Source organism: Melanerpes formicivorus, unplaced genomic scaffold (genome assembly GCF_026170545.1).
Source record: "Melanerpes formicivorus ecotype bairdi unplaced genomic scaffold, bMelFor1.0.p_v2 SCAF_6, whole genome shotgun sequence".
NCBI classification, from domain to species: Eukaryota; Metazoa; Chordata; class Aves; order Piciformes; family Picidae; genus Melanerpes; species Melanerpes formicivorus.
The window spans coordinates 16098521-16121020 of NW_027142358.1; the positions used below are offsets into that span (position 1 = coordinate 16098521).

Here is a 22500-nt window from a genome sequence, read left to right on the forward strand (position 1 = left end):
TGTGGTGTGACATGGCGCCTGTGCCCTTCTGTTTTGGAACTCCCAATGCTTCCCAGACATCTGCCTCCAGTGAACTTTGCTGCCAGCCTGAAGCACTGTCTCAGGAGTTGCACACAGTCTACAATTCTTATGTTATTATAAAAACTTATGTTTGAGAATATCTTCATTTATTAAACACCTTTCAGAAATTATATCCTCTAATTGACTTGGGGTTTTATATTTATATGAAGATATATATGTTGACAAGCTCACCACACACTGAGGACTTAGTCTGGAACACTAAGTATAAGGTTTAACAAAACTTTGTGTGTATTTGACTCCTATGTCTACAACTAGGAATATACATAGTTTGAAATGCAGAATATCCCCTTTTCACATGACCTAAACAATGGTTAAAATTCCTTAGATAATTCCAAAACCCCAGTTAGGAAATCCTTTTCTCAAAATAAACTATCTTTCCCCCCCCAAAAAAATTTAGTAAAATAAATAATCTTAACTGGAAACACCTATTTATCACACCAAGACAACATACACTAGAGAAAAAAAGTTTCAAAGGTGGTGTTATGAAGTATTTGTGATTTTACCACAGAGAAAGGAAGATCATAGAATCATAGTATGGTTTGGCTTGGAAGAGACCTCCTAGATCATCTATTCTAACCCACCTGTAGTGAGCAGGGACATCCTCCACTGGATCAGGTTGCTCACAGCCTTGCTGAGCTTAACCGTAAATATCTCCAAGGACAGGGCCTCAACAATCTCCTTGGGCAACCTGTTCCAATGTTCTACCACCCTCATGATAAAGAATTTCTTCCTAACATCCACCCTTGTCCTGTCACCACAGGCCTTTGTAAACAGTCTCTCTCCAGCCTTCTTGTAGGCCCCCTTTCAGATACTGGAATGCCACTATTAGGTCTCCCCAGAGCCTTCTTTTCTGCATGCTGAACAAATCCCAACTCCCTCAGCCTGTCCTCATAGCAGACATGTTCCAGCCCCCTAATTATCTTTGTGGGGCCCCTCTCGACCAACTCCATCAGGTCCATGTCCCTCCTGTGTTGAGGGCTCCTGAGCTGGACATAGTACTCCAGGGTGGTCTTTCCAGACCAGAGTAAAGTGGCAATCACCTCTCTCAATCTGCTGACCACACTTCTTTCGATGCAGTCAAGGATGTGATTGGCCTTCTGGGCTGCAAGCACACATTGTTGGCTTACGTACAGCTGCTCATCCACCAGCACCCACAAGTCCTTTTCTGCAGAGCTCCCGCCCATGTCATCATCCTCCAGCCTGTACTGATATCTAGGATTGCCCTGATCTATGTGCAGGACCTAGATGCTACATGAGAATTGTTACTGCCTTGAGAGAATACCTGGAAAGTATCAAACCTTGGTTATACCTTCTAAGAGAGGATGAGTATTGCTGCTGAAAATGTATTGCTGTGTCCCTTTGCTTCATTAACATGTCGATCTGTTTCTGAAGACGTCTGTTCTCCTCCTCAGCCTGTTCTAGGCGGCTTAGATCTGTATTGTGACTTGCAATCTTCTCATTGTACCGTTTCCTTAGGGCATCATAATCCTTCTTCACACCCTCTAGCTTGTCCATTGCTGTATCATAAAGTTTATTTAATATTTCTGATGATCCATTTTGCTTCATAACCTGAAAAGAAAAAAAAACCCAGAAACAGTATTAATAAACTCAGCTATCAGTCCAATAAAATGGATTTAAAATATATAAGAAATATTAGAACAAAGATACATTAATCCATTTTACCTGTTCCTCTTAGCATTAATACATCTGAAGAGATAACTGCTATTTGATTATCAAGATGATAGCCGTAATTTAGGAAATGACCACGAGGTGGCAGTTGTGACAGGTTGTCTGTATCCATCAACAGATTAAATAATATAAAACTTCAAGAGAATAAAATCTACCCTAAAAACATGCACACATAACCTATTACATTTGAGAACAAAACACAGACATGTGTGTTTCAAAAGCTATCAAAAAAACCTATGAACAGGAAGAGAAAAATCCATGTAAACATTAATAAAAAGCCTGACCTGAATCTTAGTTTCAAATTAATTTCCACCCGCATAAGAACCATGTCATAAATAGCAACGTTGATGACAAATGTTCAGCAACAAACATCAACAGAAAACCACTAATGAACTTCAGGAAAACTAGTCCTTCCTTCTCAGAAGTCAAAACAACCTGTGCCTGAAGGGTGACCTTACTTTTTCTTTTTTTAATAGTTTTTTCATTCTTTTCTTTTAAACTGAATGATGAAGCAGCAGGAAGAAACAGGAATGCTCTATATAGAGAGATGTCAAGAATGCATAGAATACTAATATTAGCCTACAAAGCTTATGTCCCTAACTAGCTGAGATTAAAAAGTGTTAAAATATTAGAAAGAAAAAGCCAGAAAAAGTCAGCTCTTCATAAAAGCAAAATCAAACACACAGCAACTATCCTACATGTACAAACTGGCTTATCTTCTTGTGTATTACACTCTGGGTAAGGGCCAATTCCTGAACATACAAGTACTCAGATGCCTGAAAACTAAAAAGACAGACAACCAAAAGAGACTGCCTACTTTTTGCTTGCTACTTACTGCCCATAGCTAGCAGATCACTACCAAGGAAACCACTTCTCTATACAGACAAGGTAAGAAAACCCCAAGTTCTTCAGTTTGATACAGGTCTCTCTTAACTAAACAAGATATGTAAAAGCAGTGAGGTAACTAACTGTTCATAAAGTGGTCCTGGAACAGGCTGCACTTTGAAGAGTCTCATTGGCATGGCTATTTCCACATACATCCCTATCCTCAGTGGATTCAGCAGCAAAACCTGTAAAGAGCTGGACCCATTAATAGCTTGCAAGCTTCAGCGAACCACTTCAGGTAAGTTAGACATGATGAACTGTAGGCATACATGAAGTGTAAAATACATGACAACTTCAAGATGCCCATGAGAGCTATTTTTTGAAAATCCAAACAGAAACAAACCACTTTTCACTGTCTAAGACATATATGGAATGACTCTGTGCTGAAAACAGACTAAATAATTGAACAACAACAAATGTACTAGAAACTGGATGGAATTCAGCATAAACTTGCTAACAGAGACTTGACAGAGGAAGACAGAAACACCATAAACAGGAAGCAGCATAATAAGGAAAGTCTCCGATTCAAAATCCCAGTCTCAGAAAAAAGTAAATAGTCCCAGCTGGACCATGGAAGATAGCCATGACAACAAGAAACTTCACATGTGAGCACAGCAGATACTTAAGCTGGTCAGCTGCCGCACAGCAAATCCATGACAATCCCATACAAAGACTAACCAGATCAAAAGAGTTTGCTGTTTGAGGACACCAGTATGCCATGTTTTGCTATGGCCTGATGACAAAACACCACATCAAAGGGATCAACGGAGTTAGACTAATTCAGATGAGAAATAACTCAGACAAGATAAGACTCTTGGTGCTCCATCAAGACACCATGATTCACTCTGACATGCTGCAAACAGGAGCTACTCAACTTTCTCATATAGATGGTTTTCTTTAAAGGATTAACGAAGATGTTGACACAAGACTGAACTTCTTTAAATAAATACTGGCAATGACACTTCAGTATTCTTCTGTGCTCCCAGATAATTTCAAACATCAGGAGAGAACCTCAAAATACATTAGTCTTCTCTTGAAGGTTTCACATCCTCCCTTTGCAGACTGGGAAACTGAGCCATGGACCAATTATGTGATTTGCCTGGGTTTACACAGCAAAGGACTTCTGTTATCTTCAGAACCAAGCCACTTACCATTACACAGCAGAACTCTAAAGACAGTGTTAGAGAATGCAATCAAAAGGAAATACAAACCTTCACTCCTCTTTGTGCTACCTCTCAAGCACCTCCTAAAGCACCATTCAGCACATCCAGCTTGCTTTGACCTTTGCCCTCCTACCCTAGGAAATAATTATTTTTGTTTGCATAGGTTTTGCTTCTGAAGCCTAATGTTTGACTTGCAAGTTTGCCCTGTGTGTAAGCCTACACACAGTTAACCAACACAGCCTGCTCAACCATTCCACATTACTGTAACTATTCTAAGTGATCAGACTTTTCCACAGGTGAACCATGGACCTGATAAGACTAGTTGCTCTTACTTTTTTTTTCGGATTGTGTGAATAACATTGGCCTGGAGATAGCCTGTTACATACAGGTCTGAAAAGTCCACCTCTTCCAGTCCTGACAAGCTTGTGGTTTTTTATATGTTTGTTCCAAGTTCAAAAACATTAATCAACCTGTAGCATTGCTCTCATTGAATAGGGTCTGCAAATTCAGTTATTTCACTAACATTTATGGTACAACCAAAATAAATTTAAACAACAAAACTAAAAAAACCCAAATCCAATCAAGACCAAACAAATCTCATCTCTGTTGCTTATTTTTCTACTATGATTCTTTCCAAAACACACAGAATGCATGTTTAAAGCTAGCCCTGTTCTATAAAATACCCTAGAAGTAGAGTTGTTTTTTTTAATCACTTTGCAACTTTGAGCTAGATTTTTTTTTATGCCTGTCCACCCACTTTAACAAAACAAACAAAAAACCCCTACAAAACCCCAAAATATCCATATACAATCTTCCTCGTGTGCATTTCTTTCACCTGCATCAAAATTTATTAGTATCATCTAAAAATCTCTGCCTCTCCTTTTTTCCAGTTAGATAGAGAAAAATCAATTAGCATCCAAAATTTCATGTTCTCCCCTAGTGCTGTAAAATGTAAGGTGGATGCTTTAAAAATCAGCAAGATAAAATTTTATTGACTTCTCGCACGTGCACTACAAGCCACAGCTTACCTGCTGCTGCTGGCTGCGCAGGTCCGTTATCTCTTTCTGATCCTCATCGTGGAGCCTCTTCATCTCCTCACACGACTGCTGGAGATGGTTATGTTCTCGCACCAACTGTGTGTTTTTCCTCTTCAAGGTATCCATGTCCTCCTTCAGTTGTGACTGGTCATTCAGCAGCCGACTATGCAACGTACTGTCAGAGCACACAAAAAGTGGTCTTAGAGACCAGTTTACAAAAACAAAGTTCTGGACAAATTAATTTCAAGAATGAGTTTCCTCTCAAGAAAGCAGGTGAAACTGATTCCATTGTGCATATTTCAATACTATAAGCATCTAAAGAAAAACAAAACAAAACAAACAAAAACCAAACCAGCCCACTAAAAAAAACGAACCAAACCTCAGAAACAAAGAGGAGCATAAGTATGAAAAGAGGTGAAAGTACAGAGTACTCAAACTACATTATCAGAGGTGATGGATTTATGCCACCCATCAATGCCATTTCATAGCTTTTTTAAAAGAAAGCAAACAAACATAAATGGTGTAATGTGAGCATAAGATGATCCTGGAGGTAGTGGGAATTATCACTTCCACTTTCTCTTGGGCCCCCCAGCTAGGCAGCAGCTAACCAAATTACAGATGAAAATTATAAAAACCTTCTTGTATGTCATTGTTTTGAAAACAAACAAAAAAAAGCCCCACAGCCAGCAAAAACACACCATGTATGCTTCAACTATATTCAATCAGGTAAAATGCTATCAAAGTTGCTCCAAACTTTGTTATGCAAGTTATTTAAAGAAATAATCTTTCAATTAAAAATTAAATTACTGAGAGCCTCTTGAAGAGGATATAATTCAGATTATAATTCAAGGTAGTTGGTCAAAACTAGACCAGACCACTGCTGAAAAAGAACAGAAAAATCTATTGAGTATATTTTACTGCTGCAGATCAAACAGAATGACACTTGGATACTGACAAGTATTTTCATTGCTGATGCAGGATGATCCTGAGTGAAGACTCACATGTGCTGGTCAAATGTTTAAAGTCCACATTTATTTAAAAAACCACCACAGAGCACACATCAATGAATAGAACCACTTGATATTTTAAGGTATTGTATATCTCCTTTATGAAGTCTTTTCTACACAGAACAAGCAATGTTGTTTGCTTTTTTTTTTTAAAGTCTCCTTAAAATTAGAACAGCCTGCTAAAAATTTTCACTAATTATATTCTCACAATTGAACACATGTAACCTTTATGAGTAGTTTATTAATCTGCTGTTATGCAGCAGATTTTGTAGGAAAATTCAAATTCTTTGGAATTTGGTTTGGTTTTGAAAGCATGGAGATTTTAAAATTACTGCAGGAGAAAATAGCATCTGAATCGTGTAGCCTACTCGGTTCCTTTCTTTACTCAGAGTATTAGTCATAGGATGATTGGGAATTGCATGCATGGCTTTCAGCGTGTTTGGTCATGTTTTGGGCACCTAAACTCTGTCAGTGAGTTTCAGTCAGCCTGAAGTTTTCAGAAGGAAGCTGAATTATTCAAATTCAAGTAAAAAAGCTCTTACAATAAAAAGAACTACCACTTACTCAAATAAAATAGGTTGTATGACCTTCTAACCAGATAATCTTAGCCTGCAGTAAGCGCAAATGCAAAAGCTTGTACTTGCATATACACATCCTTTTTCAGAAGCTTGGATTGTTGGGCTCTGAGGAATATGCCTATATTCTGGGTATATTTGAGTATTTCAGCCAACCACTTTATCTTTTAAAACTCAGTTTGTCTCCTGACATGACAGGGTAAACCCTTTCATACTATAACAAAAATACTGAAACAGAGTGTAACACAGTATGGTTTCAACAACAAAACTCTTAAAGAAGGTGAGCAAAACACTCCTTTTGTAGGATAAATACAGTCATTTGACATCAGCACTGGATGGACGTAGGTAATTCAGCTCTGAAAGAAAAAAATCCATCTACACTGTACAGAACACTAATGCTTTGCACTGAATCGATTAGCACATTAAAGTACTCAAAAACTGTCAAAAAGGAATTAAGCTCTTTGGAAAGAAGCCACATAGGTAACTGTATCTGCACCTATCAATAACCTACTTTCAGGTTTTGAAAGAAGAATGTAATGAAATTATGCCTGTATTTAAAGGCTTGAGGAGTTGTGTGTGAAAGTGGTATATAAGAACAATCATCCTCCAATAAAATACTAGTCATACTTTATAGCCATATCCTTTATCTGTAGTGTAGATTTAAATGAAAAACTAAGAATTTATCTGCATTTCTACTTGTGAGCTGTCTTCCTTTCACCAAAGGATACCAATTCCTACTTGTAAGCAACAACTAATTTCTAAGCAGAAACACATGCTAGAAAGAATCATCATTTTCTCCCTATTTTATGGCATTTTCGTAAACGGTTACAATTGTTCTAAACCTGTACTAAATCTTACACAAATCATCACGAGTGATATCACAGCCAATGTAAAAACAAGAGGGGATTACACTCTCTGAAATTAAATTCTCCTCTCCAGCCTAACAGTGAGACTGCTAGATGGTAAATTCAAGTCAGTAACTACGCCTTCCTTGTCAGTGTCCCATCAAGACATCAGATTTCAATCTCAAATTCCTCAAGGTAAAAAAGCAATCTATACTTAATCACTTCAAACAAGGCAAACCCATTTTAACTGATGCAGGCAAACATAAACCTTGCAATTAAAGCAGAAAAACAGAATTAAAAAATTGATTACCATGTTCTAATACTTTATGATCTAGAGAAGACAGGTAAACTCTTACCTTGTACAGCTTTATGAATACTTACTGATAAAAATCTGCCTCTTTTGCCGCTTCTTCACACCGTTTTAGTGTTTTGGTGTGCTGATTCTGCAAAGACTGTAAGTCTGACATGGCTTTCATGCACTGAATCTTCAGTCTTTCGTAATCATGATTTGGTTTTGGACTAGGCCTAGCATGGAAAAGCAATATGAAACATCAGCTACTAAAGAAAAGAAAAATTCTGGGAAATTTCTATCGAATAAAATCACACAACTGGCTGTTTAGGTTGTATTTATCCTTTAAATATGGACCACTTCACATGAAGATGCAACCCCAAACAAATTCCCTGGCTTTAACATGTACTAGTTTTACATTGAGATGTAACATCTGAGGTTTTTTCCAATAAGAAAATTCTGCCTATCACTAAGACAGCCAAAAATAGTAGAGCATGCATGTACCTCTCTTCTGAGCAGCAGTATTATCAGAGCAGAACTGTCACTTGCTACAAGATAATAGTACGCTTGACTTTCTTGGACTATGAGATCAAAACTCTCAAGAAAAAAACCACAGAGCTGCAGTGACTGTGGCTGAAAAGAGGCTACAAAAGTCAAGTGGAGGCACATGGAGACCTGGGTTAGGAAAAACTACTCATCCAGGTTATCAGCCAGAAGACTTATAATACTTCCCTATGAGAGTGGGGGGAGGGTGAAAATCAGTGTTAGGTTAGGATTGAGAAAAAGACTTCCAAGAACAGGATTATGTCTTCTTGTTTTGAAGCACTAAGCTTCTAAAAGAGACTCTAAATTGAACTGCTGCTCCTCTACAGAATCACCAATTTTTCGTACCATTGAATTTTCTACTTTCAAAATGACAGTTCTGACCTCTGTCCCCACATCATCTCCCAGGCCCAGGTAATGAAAAAAAACCCCAAACCAAAAACAAAACCCAAGAAACCCAAAATCCCCCACCTACAAACACACCAACAAAAAAACTCAACCCCCTCCAAAAACCCACAAAAACAACCCCAAAAAGAAAACAACTGCTTTCTAATTTTAACAGTTAATTCTCACACAGTATTTTCACCACTGCTATGCAGATCTTTCTCCTTCTCTCCCTCCCAAACAGCTTCAATGTAAAAACAGTCTGAAAAGCAACCAGAAATGTCTTTGCTTCATACAAAAAACCTGAACAACATGGATTCTGGAACTGAAATGCAGCTGGCAATTGAATCAAAATGAAAATAACTTCACACTGCTGCAGTGGTGAGAATTGCTAACTGGGAAAAAAAAAAGAAAAGTCATCCACATCTGATTCACAGACTTTCGGAGATATGAAAGTACTTTTTAGCAGCCTAGTTGCATTTGGGTTGCTGAATAGCAAGGCATTCAATTGTAAGGCCTCTTTTCTCCTTTTCTCCAGTGAAGCCCTCCTGACAAAAATGTTTAAAAAAACCACAAACAAAATGAAAGCAACAACAAACCACCAAAACAAAACAAGAAAGACAAAATCCCCACAAACCTCTGTCTGAAAGACTTTAGCAACAGCTTAAAGCTACATTCATCTAAAGGAACCAAATATTCAAGTCATATCTAGAAGGATATCTTTTAGGGTTCATTTTTTACTTCACTGCTCAGGGGTACCAAAAGAAGTAGTAGGTTAATAGAGTGTTACAGACACTACCACAACTATTGCAGTGTTTTTTCTTTTAAAATACGACTCCAGTTAGCGGAAGTAAAACTCGATTTGAAATGCTTGCACCCTTGACAGGCTCACTAAACTCCCCAAGTACTGATTTAAATTAGACTTCAAAGTGAAATTATTTGAAGTCGACACCATCTGTCCACCAGAGTCATTAAAATGACACTTATTGAAGAACAGCTTAGCATTCAGCTGAAGCATTATGCTTCCTGAGATCCATTAGCACACATTCACATTAAGCTTACAGTCATAAATGTAAATTCATGCAAAATATTTCAGTGTATGAATTTTTTCTGAAGGGTAGCTACTGACTCCATGGCAAACCTATGGTGAAAACTTGTTCTACCAATCTAGCATCAGACACAGGCATTTATATTACCCAGGTTATATTCTGGAAAACAAAACCACACAAAATCAACAAAACTACAACTTCCTATGAACATATGGATACCATGTAGGTAGCTACAGAAGTTAGCCTACCTTCCCAGTGAGAAAGGAACAACAATGCCACCAGTAATATCCTGCATTCTAACTCATCTACAGGAAATAAATACCTAATCAAAACAATTACAACAAAGCAGTCCATTCAAACACATATAGTCATTGACTATTGTTTAAGTAAGACCGCCACAGTTTTCTGTTAAAATTCCTCACAAAATAGAGAAAAGTATGATTTCAATAAAGGACAGGTGTCAGCCAGTATTTTGGAAGCATTGGTTTGTATGTTAGCAAAATTTACAATGCTACTGTTAAAGGTCCAACTGTTTTCTTGACACTCATATAACAACTCTAAAAAACACTTTTACTTCAGGGGAATTATCCTGAGCATAAGTCAAGACCACCATGGGACTGACATTTACATTTATATGATGCTGATGCAAAAGCTAATGCCAATGGTGCATTCAACATGGGGGCACACCAACTTTGAAGCTCACCCAACAACTTGAGAATGTTATCATTTACTATTACAACAAGAGATTACGCATAAAACAGTCTCTTCCAAAAGAGTTTTCAGAGGTTTTACCTGTGTTGCAGTTCTCTTCTACTACTACGTAAGTAGTAAAATAGCAAGTTTTAAGTCTATAAAGCACACTTTGAGCACACTCTATTTGGTCAAATCCTTGCTTAATCACCACAGCACGTGCACACATACAGTCACTGTCAAGTGACAGAAACAAGCATGGCATGAGCAATCCTACTTCTGTCCAGCAGGATGACGCATGTCCATCTGATTCAGCACATCACAATTCACTTCTGTAACTCCTCTTCCACTGCTCTAGACATCGTCAACATTCACTTTGGAAAACAGCCCAGCTTATTACTACACTGCAAGCTCCAACTGTTTTGAAGCACTTCATTGTGAGACATGTCAAGATTTGCCTCTACACCACCTGTGTTTGGTATAGCTATGGTTAAAGCAGCATACACAGCCAGGAAAGCAACAACCATTTCTGGGTAATAAAAGTCACCATCTGAAAAGCAATCTTTCAGCTTTCACTTAACAGTTTGCAGCATTTGGGTTCTGACCCTTGGAAAGATGAAGAATAGTTTTATATGAAGAATGCAAAAAGTAGTAAAACCAAAACAAAACAAAGACACATGAAAACTTTATGAAAACATAGGTGTGGATGTGAGGAGTGGTTGCTTTGATACTGAAGGAAAACAATATCAACTAATAAACTTTATTCATCTCACACTCTTCAAAGGTTTGTTTGTAAGGCAGCATCGTTCATCTAACATTTGCTGTCCAAGTACTGTCCAAATAAAATGTTTATTTTGATGAGTTGTTCTTTAAGCTGTAAACATTTATATTTTTCACAACATGCAAATCCTACACTGGCAGCAGAAGACTGACTTCACAATTAAAGAGAAAAAAAATAGACAGCTCATCATAACTTTATTAATAGCATCTTGGATTAATGAGAACATTATTGAAATCTGTAAATCCTCAGTGCCTAAGCTTTGCTGATTTTAAGTAAGAAATCCTTCTGCATAAATAAGAACTGGAAGCTATGCAAAAGACACTGATGTCTGAAAACCTTTTCCTCTCACCCTTATAACACTTGGGAGATTCTTTGAACACAATGCTCTTAAAGCAGCGCTCAGAACCCATGAGAGGTAGAAGGGGGCATTAAAATGACTAGGAGTGAATAAAATGCCCATATTCCATTCCAGTTCACTGGTTCAAATCTTGACCTTCTCTCATAAGGACAAAAGTTTAATTAACCACCTGAGCACATACAGATAGAGCTGATGAAGTAACAGATACAAATAACAACAATAAACACTGACGTTTAGAAAAGCTATGCATCGTGGCAGCAATTCCCAGATAATCTGATCTTTTATTTCAGACAGACTTTTTCCAACGTTCAAAAACCCCTCTCTTATATGCTCTTACGGCAGGCAAGAAGTACCTGGCTCAGTGTAACTGAAGTCACACGTATGAACTTTAGCCGATCTTTAACCCTCTAAAATAAATTGTTTCCTACCCAATAAAAGTCATAGCTACAATTAACTCATAATCTCCCTGAATACCATCTTCATAATTTTGAACCCCTCAAATCTGAATGAGCTGCATAACACTGCTGTCCATTAACAGACTTTCAGAATGTTATTTTAATTTGGCAACACCCATAACTTCTCAGTTGAGGAGAGTTCCTTTTTCTCAACATACTAATGCTATGCCATCAGAAAGTGTATCCCCTGTAAAACACTTATTCCACCCCGCCACCCGAAGTCCAAAACTCTTTCCTTGCAGAAGCATAGGATAGCTGAATTTTTTTTCCTCTCCTAATTTCTGTCCTCCAGCCAAGTATTTAGAATTATTGTCTCTCTTCTCTCTTGCTTTCAAAACAGTAAATGCTTGAGCCTCTGCCTTCTTTCTCTTCCCTCAAAGTAACTCAAGAAGCTGAAACAGCTTGTTTGGTTTCTTTTCCGAAAAGAGAGGTAAGTCCTACTCCCCTTATTCCAGTGCAAAATTGCTGGAGAAAGTGGGAATAGACATTCACAGGCAGCTCTGAAACCTGGATGTGGTCAGCTACGTACATAAACCTTACCAAGCTGAAGTAGGTTATTAGGACAAATACACATTGCAATATCCTTGCTGTTTTCTTTACAGGCAAGCAGGAGTAAAGACACTTGAAAACATTAATAAGGACTAAATTAAAATGTTACATTTATTTACCTGCAGTCATCAAAAGTTGATCCAGGAGATGAAAGTGCAAGCTGTTTGCGCAGCTCATCCCTCTCTCGAGTTACCTGTCGGAGCTGATATAATATCGTCTCCAGCTTCTCACTCATCTGTCTTGTGTCTGTTACAGGTGGTGGAGATGATGGTTTACCAGTTGTACCTGACCAAGACAAAAATATCTGGCAATCAGTGAACTCCTCAAAAGAACAACACAACTTCACCAAGTTAACAATAATTACTGTTTTAAAAAATTTGTGGGTCTTGGCTTTTTTTTTTTTCATTATACAATCTTGATCAGAAATTAAACAAGTCATGGAAATTTTCACCAGTGAGCTGACACAAGAGTAACTCCAGTCAGATTCCATGCTAGCAGAAGGGCCCTATGTGCATTTCAAGTTAAGTCTGCAGTCTGCACATGTTAAGTTTCTTGTTCACTCATTAATTTACAAGTTGTCCAAAAGGCAAATTTGCAGTCACAATTGGAAAGACCTCAGAAACAACCATAATGAAGCAGTTACAATAAAGAACCATATTCTTGCTATAAAAATAAAAAATTCCACATCAGGCCACACCTTGAGTACTGTGTCCAGTTCTGGGCCCCTCAATTTAAGAAGGATATTGAGACACTTGAACGTGTCCAGAGAAGGGCAACAAGGCTGATGAGAGGTCTCGAGCATAAGCCCTATGACGAGAGGCTGAGGGAGCTGGGGTTGCTTAGCCTAGAGAAGACAAGGCTCAGAGGAGACCTTATTGCTGTCTACAACTACCTGAAGGGAAGTTGTAGCCAGGTGGGGGTTGGTCTCTTCTCTCAGGCAACCAGCACCAGAACAAGAGGACACAGTCTCAGGCTGTGCCAGGGGAGGTTTAGGCTGGATGTTAGGAAGAAGTTTTTCCACAGGGAGAGTGATTGGTGATTGGAATGGGCAGCCCAGGGAGGTGGTGGAGTCACCATCACTGAAGGTGTTTAAGAAGAAACTGGATGAGCCACTTGGTGCCACGGTTTAGTTGCTTAGATGGTGTTGGGTGATGGGTTGGACTTGATGATCTCAAAGGTCTTTTGCAACCTGGTTAATTCTATTCTATTCTATTCAATTCACCCCAGCAATAGCAGAGAAACCACTACAGCACAGGGGCTCTATAGCTCTTCCTTTATCTAGCAACATACTATTGTGATATGAGCTACTGTCAACTTTTGGTTTTAACTTAATTCACGTGTCCACATGTTGCAACTTGTGAGCCCAGTACATGAAGTTAAAGATCTCACTTCTCAACAAATAATGAAAAATAGGCTTCATTTGTATCAACACTCATTAAAATGAGCAAATTACAGTCACTGTAGCCAACTGGACCACACATCAAATTTCCTCCAAGGGGTAGTGACACATTGAAGAGCTTTGTGAGATCTTTTAATTTTCAGCTTTCTTTATATCAGAGCTCAAAGATGATACTTACTGTCCTCTCAGACAGCTATACTAATACAAAGAGGTCTTCTTCCACCTGAGAGAGGAGTCTGGCATAGTGTTTCACAACATGCTGACAATGAACTCAACTGTAACTTTAGTTCTACTCATTTTAATCCAAGACATGGGAGAGAAAACTCAAAGATATAGGTCACGGATGTGAAAGTTAAAGGACTAAATGTATACAGATCACTATTTTCTACCCAACAAAGAAATTCCAGAAAAAGTTTATATAATTACACAATTGAAACAAGTTGTTGACACACATAGTAACTTGTTACGATATGTCTTTATTATGCCTACTTTTAAAATGAAGAAACAAAAAATACAATAATAAAATAATGCTTTCTGATCATTTATTTTATAAGGAAGAACTTAAAACTATGTTATTTGATCTGATTAAATGCTAATGAGATGAAGGATTGGCTTTTTAGAAGGTAGTGCAAAATGAAGAATCTCCCTCCAACTATTAAGTAGAACTACTTGTGCTTTAAAGTTCCCACAGCAAGAAAACCAGTACCATACAAATAGCATCTTGAGTAACAGGATCCCTCTTCCTGTTACTTTCAGCTGTTACTGCAATTCTGTAGTGAGAATTTCTGAGCAGACTGTTCTACTCTAACTACTGCATAGTAATATGTGTAAATGCTCTAAATAGCAAACTGAAGAAATAAGAAAACCCGCAGGAACAGTCCACATTCTGCAGAAAGACACAAACTCACATCACTCAAAAGAATTCTCAGTGGAAGTTGCATTTGGACCTTCTCCTACTACTCTGCTTTACCACTTCATCAAGATGGAGCCCCTTCATCTACAAGGGTTAATACTGTCTTTTTTAATAAGAATTAATCTATATAATTAAGGGAAGATTATACAGAAACCAGTACTAATACAAATTCACTATCCTAGGTTCCTTACATAGGAAATGAATAGGGGGAAAAAACCCAGACAGACAAAAAAAAAAAATCAGAATATGTATTCATTTGGAATACTTTGGATACATCAACAAGCAGGGAATTTCATAAACAAGTGAAAAGGTAAAAGCAGTAAAACCTGATTCAGGCACAAGAGGAAGGACAAGATAATCAGGAAGGGTGGTGTGCTTTACCTGCAGAAAAGGCTACTGGATTAACAATAAAACATTGCTAATATCAGTGTAAACCCTAGCAGCAGTCCCATGAACAATGTCCATTACACGTCCCACACAAACAAAACAAAACAAAACACACACATTCCCCACTTCAGTAAACTCCTCTTTAATCAGAAAAATTCAATAGTCTTCATATCCTTTAGTGGGTTTTTTATAGCTGAATGCTAAAAGCCCTTTATTACTTTTGACATCCTGATGCTGTGCTTCCAGCTTTGGTTTGTGGGTGGTTTTGGTTTTTTTTTCATTCTGCCTGCATGCTTTACACAACAGTACTTCCTTTCTGCGTTTCAACCAGTCAAACTGGTCATAAAACGTACAAGAAGCCTGAAGGCTAAATCTCTACTGTGCCACCTTACAGTAACTCACCTGGTGTCTCAGACAACCTGGATTTGTTAAAATATATTTATTAACTGCCTGTCCTGCCAAGCGCAACTCAATTACCTGCTTTGGCAAGCTGCATGACTCATTTCTCATGTGAACCATGCTTGGGCTTTGAGAGTGCAACTGTATGGAAGTCACTTCCTTGGCCAGCCTTCAGGTAAGTGGCACACTACCAATTCACTGAAGCAGCTGACAGCAGGGATGTATCATGAGGGCAAAATGCTTTTTGCACATAATGCAGTACATGCAATAAGTCCTGGATATGCAGTGACTTAAGTAAGATTTTGCAGGAATTCCATCATACATGGTATAGAAGAAAAGCCTTAAAACTGAAGCTGGAGCAAATACATTTTCCATAATTGCACTCCAAATGCTGGACTTTGCAGAAATCACAAAGATCCATTATTGCAGTGCATATCAAATACAATTCTGGATTACTCTAAGCATCAATGATTGAAGAGATAATACAGTCACACAGAAAACACTAGGTCAGCTTCAAAATTGGGAATGGGATAGCACAATTCTTGAAGGGGACAAAACCCAAAACAAACAAAAAAAAACAAAACAGATAAACAGGGCTGGGAAACCTGTTAAACGGACCAAGATATACCATAATGTCAACTCCACATGAAGTGGGAAAATGCATACCAACGCAGAAATAGCTATTTTTAAGAAATTGTATTAACATATTTCAAATTATAATAAAAACTCATTACTCTAATACACCTGTATGAAAGGTTCAACTAACATTAAAAGACTTGCAAGATGAACTGCAAAGCATGATCAACAGGCTTTCTACCCAAGCTCAGGAAGTAAAGATTTATGCCTGCTTTTCAAAAAAGTGTGCCAAAATATTTCTTTTCTTCCAATAATTTATGAGGACTAGAACAGGACTGCTTATCAGAATTTACTGTTTAGGTACATTTTTCAGATATATCTTTTGAAGTGATCTTGCAATAGTGGGGACCACAGAACAGAACTGCAAGCGGGTGAAACAAAACAGCTGTAAAAATAAGCAGTATTACACTGAGCTAAAGAAACTGAAAGGTAAAATAAGGAACTGTGGAAACAGTTTATCTGACAGACAGAAAACCCAATGGGTTATGAAAGCAGTGAAGATCATGTAACACGCAAGAACAAAGGAATGGGTGGCAATTCATTATTTGTTTTAGTGTGGAATATAACAACCTAAACAAACTCACCAGCATGTAAAACAAACTGTCAACTTCAGTAATTTTAAGACTTTAGAAAGAATTGAACAGTGATTCTAGAAAGATCAACATGAAAGAGAATTTACAATCTAATATGCAATACCAGGGAAGAATGGGAAGGAAAAACAGCAGATATGCCAATTCAAAAGGTCCTTGCTGAACTACACTAAAATTACATACAGAGTACAATTCACTGTCATGACCAAGAAAAACATAGATGAAGCTTCTGGGTTGGAATATTTGGGAGCTTCCTGGTAGGAAAGCTCAAACTCTACATTTTTCAGGCTTACACTGAATGCACTGACCTAGACAAAAGTGTCCAATCCAAACCTAAGGAGAACAACAACTAGGATCAACCGCTGCGCACCAACCAAGGATATGAGATTTCACCAGTACTTGATCCTTCACACCATCTCCTGCAGAGAAGTTGTGAGCATCATCTCGCCATACTGTTTTATAGGCCCAAAAGAAAACTGCTGACAAAATTGATTTCCTGAATGTATAGACTGATAAAGAGCCTTAGGCAACACTGAAAGGCACTGTGTTGCAGATGTGCTGTCTGGAGCACAGGAAATGGGTATTCATACACACTGTATTTCCAATCAAATCATTGTAGACCAACCAAATCTTCAGACATCTCTCCAAGGTGCTGCCAAATGTTAAGAAGATGATATAGCAAATGAAGTAAAATGAGGTACACAGCTATTAATTAGCAGCTCTTAACCCCTATCTATGCAGAATCAAGAGAACTTCAAGAGACCAAGTAACTCAAAGTGTTTTCATAGTATCACAGTATCATTCAGGGTTGGAAGGGACCACAAGGATCAGCTAGTTCCAACCCCCCTGCCATGGGCAGGGACACCCCACACTACATCAGGCTGGCCAGAACCTCATCCAGCCTGGGCTTAAACACCTTCAGGGACGGGGCCTCGACCACCTCCCTGGACAACCCATTCCAGGGTTTCACCACTCTCATGGTGAAGAACCTCCTCCTCACATCTAGCCTGAATCTCCCCACCTCCAGCTTCATTCCATTCCCCCTAGTCCTATCACTACCTGACATCCTGAGAAGTCCTTCCCCAGCCTTCCTGTAGGCCCCCTTCAGACACTGGAAGGCCACAATTAGGTCACCTCAGAGCCTTCTCTTCTGCAGAATGAACAGCCCCAACTCCTTCAGTCTGTCCTCATAGGTGAGGTGCTCCAGCCCTCTGATCATCCTTGTGGCCCTTCTCTGGACATGCTCCAGCACCTCCACATCCCTCTTTTAATAGGGGCTCCAGAACTGGACACAGTACTCCAGGTGGGGTCTCACCAGGGCTGAGTAGAGGGGGAGGATCACCTCCCTCGACCTGCTAGCCACACTTCTCCTGATACAGCCCAGGATCTGATTGGCTTTCTGGGCTGCAAGTGCACACTGAGAGCTCATGTTGAGCTTCTCATCGACCAGCACCCCCAAGTCTCTCTCCTCAGGACTGCTTTCCAGCCAGTCACTGCCCAGCCTGTATTTGTGCCTGGGATTGCCTCGACCCAGATGTAGGACCCTGCACTTGCTCTTATTGAACTTCATGAGGTTGGCTTGTGCCCACCTCTCCAGCCTGTCAAGGTCCCTCTGGATGGCCTCCCTTCCCTCCAGCGTGTCTGCTGCACCACACAGCTTGCTGTCATCAGCAAACTTGCTGAGGGTGCACTCAATGCCACTGTCCATGTCCCCCACAAAGATGTTGAACAAAACAGGTCCCAGGACTGATCCCTGAGGGACTCCGCTTGTCACTGGCCTCCACTGGGACATGGAGCCATTGACAGCCACTCTTTGGGTGCAGCCATCAAGCCAGTTCCTTATGCATCTAGTGGTCCACCCATCAAACCCATGTGTCACCAGTTTGGAGACCAGGATGTGGTGCGGGACAGTGTCGAAGGCTTTGCTCAGGTCCAGGTAAATGACATCAATTGCTCGCCCCTCATCTATTAATTTTGTCACCTGCTCATAGAAGGCAACCAGGTTGGTCAGGCAGGATTTGCCCTTGGCAAAGCCATGCTGACTGTTCCCAATCACCTCTTCACTATTCTTCTGAGCCAGTAGTGACATGAAATGTTAAAACACAAGTAACAACCAAAAAAAACCCACAAAACCCCTGACCCAAACAAAAGCCAAAAAATCTTGAAGCCTTTCTGGACTTCTACCCCCTACCCCCCCACACCTCCCCCTTCTTTCTTGAAAACAGGGCATCACATTCACTGAGTACTTCTGGGATACCTCTGATTTGACAGAAGTTGAGTGAACACCACATGACTACATTGCAACCAAGAGGTGCCTTGAAATGGACACCACAAAAGCCAGTGAAAATCCATTAAAGCTATCCAGAGAGATTACTAAAGAGTTATTAACAAATAAAGTGAAAATTAGGTCAAGATATTAAGGAGCAATCCTAAATACATCTATATGATTCATGAGCAGAGCAAAACAGAAGCAAAGTGGAGTTACTTTTAAGTTAGTGGAAGAAGGTGTTTGTCTCCCAAATTAAAAGTCTCATTTCCAGTAAACCAAACAGGTACTATTCAGATCAAAGGACAAGAAAATTACATAGGAAATAAATCTATAAAAAGAGGTTGAATTAATCATTGAGGTCAAATTTTACAGGAAAATGACTGTAAATAAAAGAGCCTGATTGGCAAAGAGGTGGAATATCAAAGGCAATCACTGCAATACAGGAAAGTATTCCGATGTGGTCTTGCTATTGTTTCCAGTACCTTTTATCATTCATTTGTGGCCCTTCAGGAAGTGTAATATTTTTACTTGTTCCTTTGCAAATTTGTTAACTGTTGATATATTTACAAATATAAATTGAGTTCAAAAAAGAAAAGGCAAGCAGTACAAGAGATTCCTATAAACTGTCAGGGAGAAATAAAACACTCTGTCAGACAAGGAATGAGTGTTTATCTTTGACTGAAAGAGTATCACAAACCACACCTGTAGCTGAACACTCCCTATGAATAGTGAAAACAATTACTCTGTTATATACAGCTGCAGAAAGTGTGAAGCAATAAACTGAAATCACACCAACATAAAAGAACAGTTGTCAAAATGGCCAAAATGAAAATGGGAAATTAAAGGGTACACATTGTTGGGAAGGAATTACCATCTGATGGGAGAGCAGTAATGTTTGCTTTGGAGATTGAGTAACTTGAATCGCAATTAGTGAAAAACTATCTGTAAATAGCTGTCAGCCTGATAAGCCAACAAAGCATTAAGCAAGGAAATACTGTCAGCTCAAATCCAAGCTGGATGAGCTTGGTAGGGATAGAAATACGATGGTGGTGTTTGTTACAGACTTGTATATAAATTCCCTTAGGAGAAGGCAGTACAGCGATATGAACAGTGGAGGGGAAGACAAAACACTTCTGACTAAAAGAGCAATACCGTTTGCAAAGAACTGAACAGCTGGAAAAATAATAGTCTGATAAAAAGTTAAAAGATGAAGCTGACAAGATGCCGTGTGGAATGATGAGGATACGAGATTGACAGATGTGACCAAAACAATGCAGAGAGGCCATGGAATGAAGAAAATTGTAAGTGGAACAACAGAAGGCATTTTCCATTGTAAACATCCTCTCATTAGCATCTCGGTGTATTTTCAAAGAATAGAAGTTTTTACAATGCCTTTCTGTTCAAAACTCATCATGAACGAGTCATAGCCTGCTTTGTGCATGCCTGCTGCTGATCTTTATGAAGCAACATTTAAAAACACCAACAAAAAACACCCTAATAAAAAACCACCAACTCCTCAACAACAACAAAAAAATTCCCCCAAAACCTGCTCATTGAGAAGGGGAGGAAGAAGCAGGTTTTTAGAGCACTAAAGAAAATTGTGAAGTTCCACTACAGTTCTAGAATAACTGAAAAATAGCTTGATTCCAGAAATTACAATCCTGTCAGGGCATCATATTGCTTATGTCAGTAGAGTGTACCAGAAGCTGTGCAAGCAGTACTTGAGTATCAACAGTCTTGAAACCCACCCCTTCAAGTCAATTCACAGAGGCTTCTTCAGGCAACATGGGCCAGAAAACTAACTTACCTGGCTAGTGAAAAAAGCAGCATGGAAAGTAAAAAATAAGAAAGCTGGAAATCACAAGTAAATAATCAAGATATACACATAAACTAACAAGGACACTGTGTTACTACTTCCCACTGGGGGTGGGGGGAAGAAGTTACTATTTCAGGCTTAAGTATTGTGTAAGTAGGGTAGTATTTGTCTGATATGGATCATCCTCAGATAATCTTTTAGAATACAGGCCTTCCATCTATCCTTAAATCTCCAGAAAATTATCTGTTGCAGTACAGAAAGAACATCTGGTCCAACCTTCCTGTTCAAGCAGGACCATTTAGAGACAGCTGTCCAGCATTTAACATCAGAAGGGCATTTAACTTCAAAATTATAAATGTCAAATGACTGATTGCACCATACAAAGTGGCACCTTTTTCTTTCTTCCTCTGCAAGGGAGTCTTTATTCTGTGTTCTTTTGCTCTCCTTCATCATGAGTATTCAAGCAAGAGACTGGCCAGTGACTGTCGTATAGCTGTGTTATTGGTAACACTGTTGTGCCGTGCCTGGCAGTCCAGGCACCAAATCTCCATAAATAATTATTCTGATGTCAGAGATGCAGGATTGTAGCTCCATTCAGAGAATCTGCTGGGCACAGGGAGTGGACAGATGAAGGATGCATCTATTTACACACAAAAATCTTTGCCATTAGCCACAAGCAAAGAAAAAGAAATACAGAGAAAGCATGACAATTTAAGGAGGGTTCGTTCCTTTGTGGGGAAGAAGCTATAGCTGAAGCACAACGGTGGGATGGAGAGATTACAGCAGTTTATATTGTGTCGCTTCTGAAAATCAGCACTGACTATCTGCCTCCAGTACCATTTAAAACCATCTATTTTACATGCATAGCATGAACTTTACTAACACATGGGAAAGAAAAGTAAGGAAGCACAAGGTAAAAGAAAATATTGTCATCTAAACCTATTTTGAATGGTGAGGCAAACAAGGTAAACCTGGGAAGTGCAATGACCTGCCATTCTGCATTTTTATTTACATATAGATACAAAAATAGAAGCACATAGACCTAGTGTGAAGGCAGACAGACCTATGGGAAAGAGTTTCTTCTCCAAAGCTGCTCCCCTGATGCTACACAGGTGGAAAAACTGACTTACATTCAACCAAAAAAGCAAGCAAGCAAACAAACAACAACAACAAAAAGGCTTGTATGACAACACAGTAATCAGGATAGACTAGCCCTAAACTCTTGTGAGTCACATTGCTTTCCTCCTACAGTAGGACTATGACATTGCTGAAGACTGAGAGAACCCAGCCTATCTACAGTTGTTTCCTGTACAGAATCTGCCTCATAACTGTAGGGGGAGGGGGGGAATGGGGATTAACCAGTTTGGAAAAGACCTCTGAGATCATCAAGTCCAACCCATCACCCAACACCTGGCTACAACTTCCCTTCAGGTAGTTGCAGTTGTTCATCTGTGCTGCTGCTCTTCATGCAGCATGGCACAGCATGCATTTACACAGTGATAAAATTACGTTCCCTGCTCCTTTCAAAATCCTAATATCATGCTTTATTTGTTCAAGACTGAACCCATGTGTTCCTAGAAGTACTTTTTAAAGAACAATCACCTTAGTGCTATTTAAAAATAGTTCTCAGACCAGAGTCTTTTCTGAAAAACAAGTGCGTTGCTATATACGTCATTAAAATGTAGCTGCAGATTTTGAGCAGAAAAGTCTG

At 39.0% G+C, this 22500-nt stretch overlaps 1 protein-coding gene across 2 annotated transcripts in view; it reads right to left on the minus strand.

Moving 5' to 3' along the window:
• The window catches only part of DLG5 (discs large MAGUK scaffold protein 5), a 109884-nt gene that overhangs the window by 41111 nt on the left and 46273 nt on the right, over positions 1 to 22500 (minus strand). For both annotated transcript variants that reach the window (XM_068139906.1, XM_068139905.1), the window contains exons 3-6: positions 12500 to 12665; positions 7664 to 7807; positions 4847 to 5030; positions 1391 to 1650 (exon numbers count right to left, since the gene is read on the minus strand). In XM_068139906.1, the coding sequence (XP_067996007.1) occupies positions 1391 to 1650; positions 4847 to 5030; positions 7664 to 7807; positions 12500 to 12665 (754 nt within the window). The remainder of the gene's footprint in view (positions 1 to 1390; positions 1651 to 4846; positions 5031 to 7663; positions 7808 to 12499; positions 12666 to 22500) is intronic.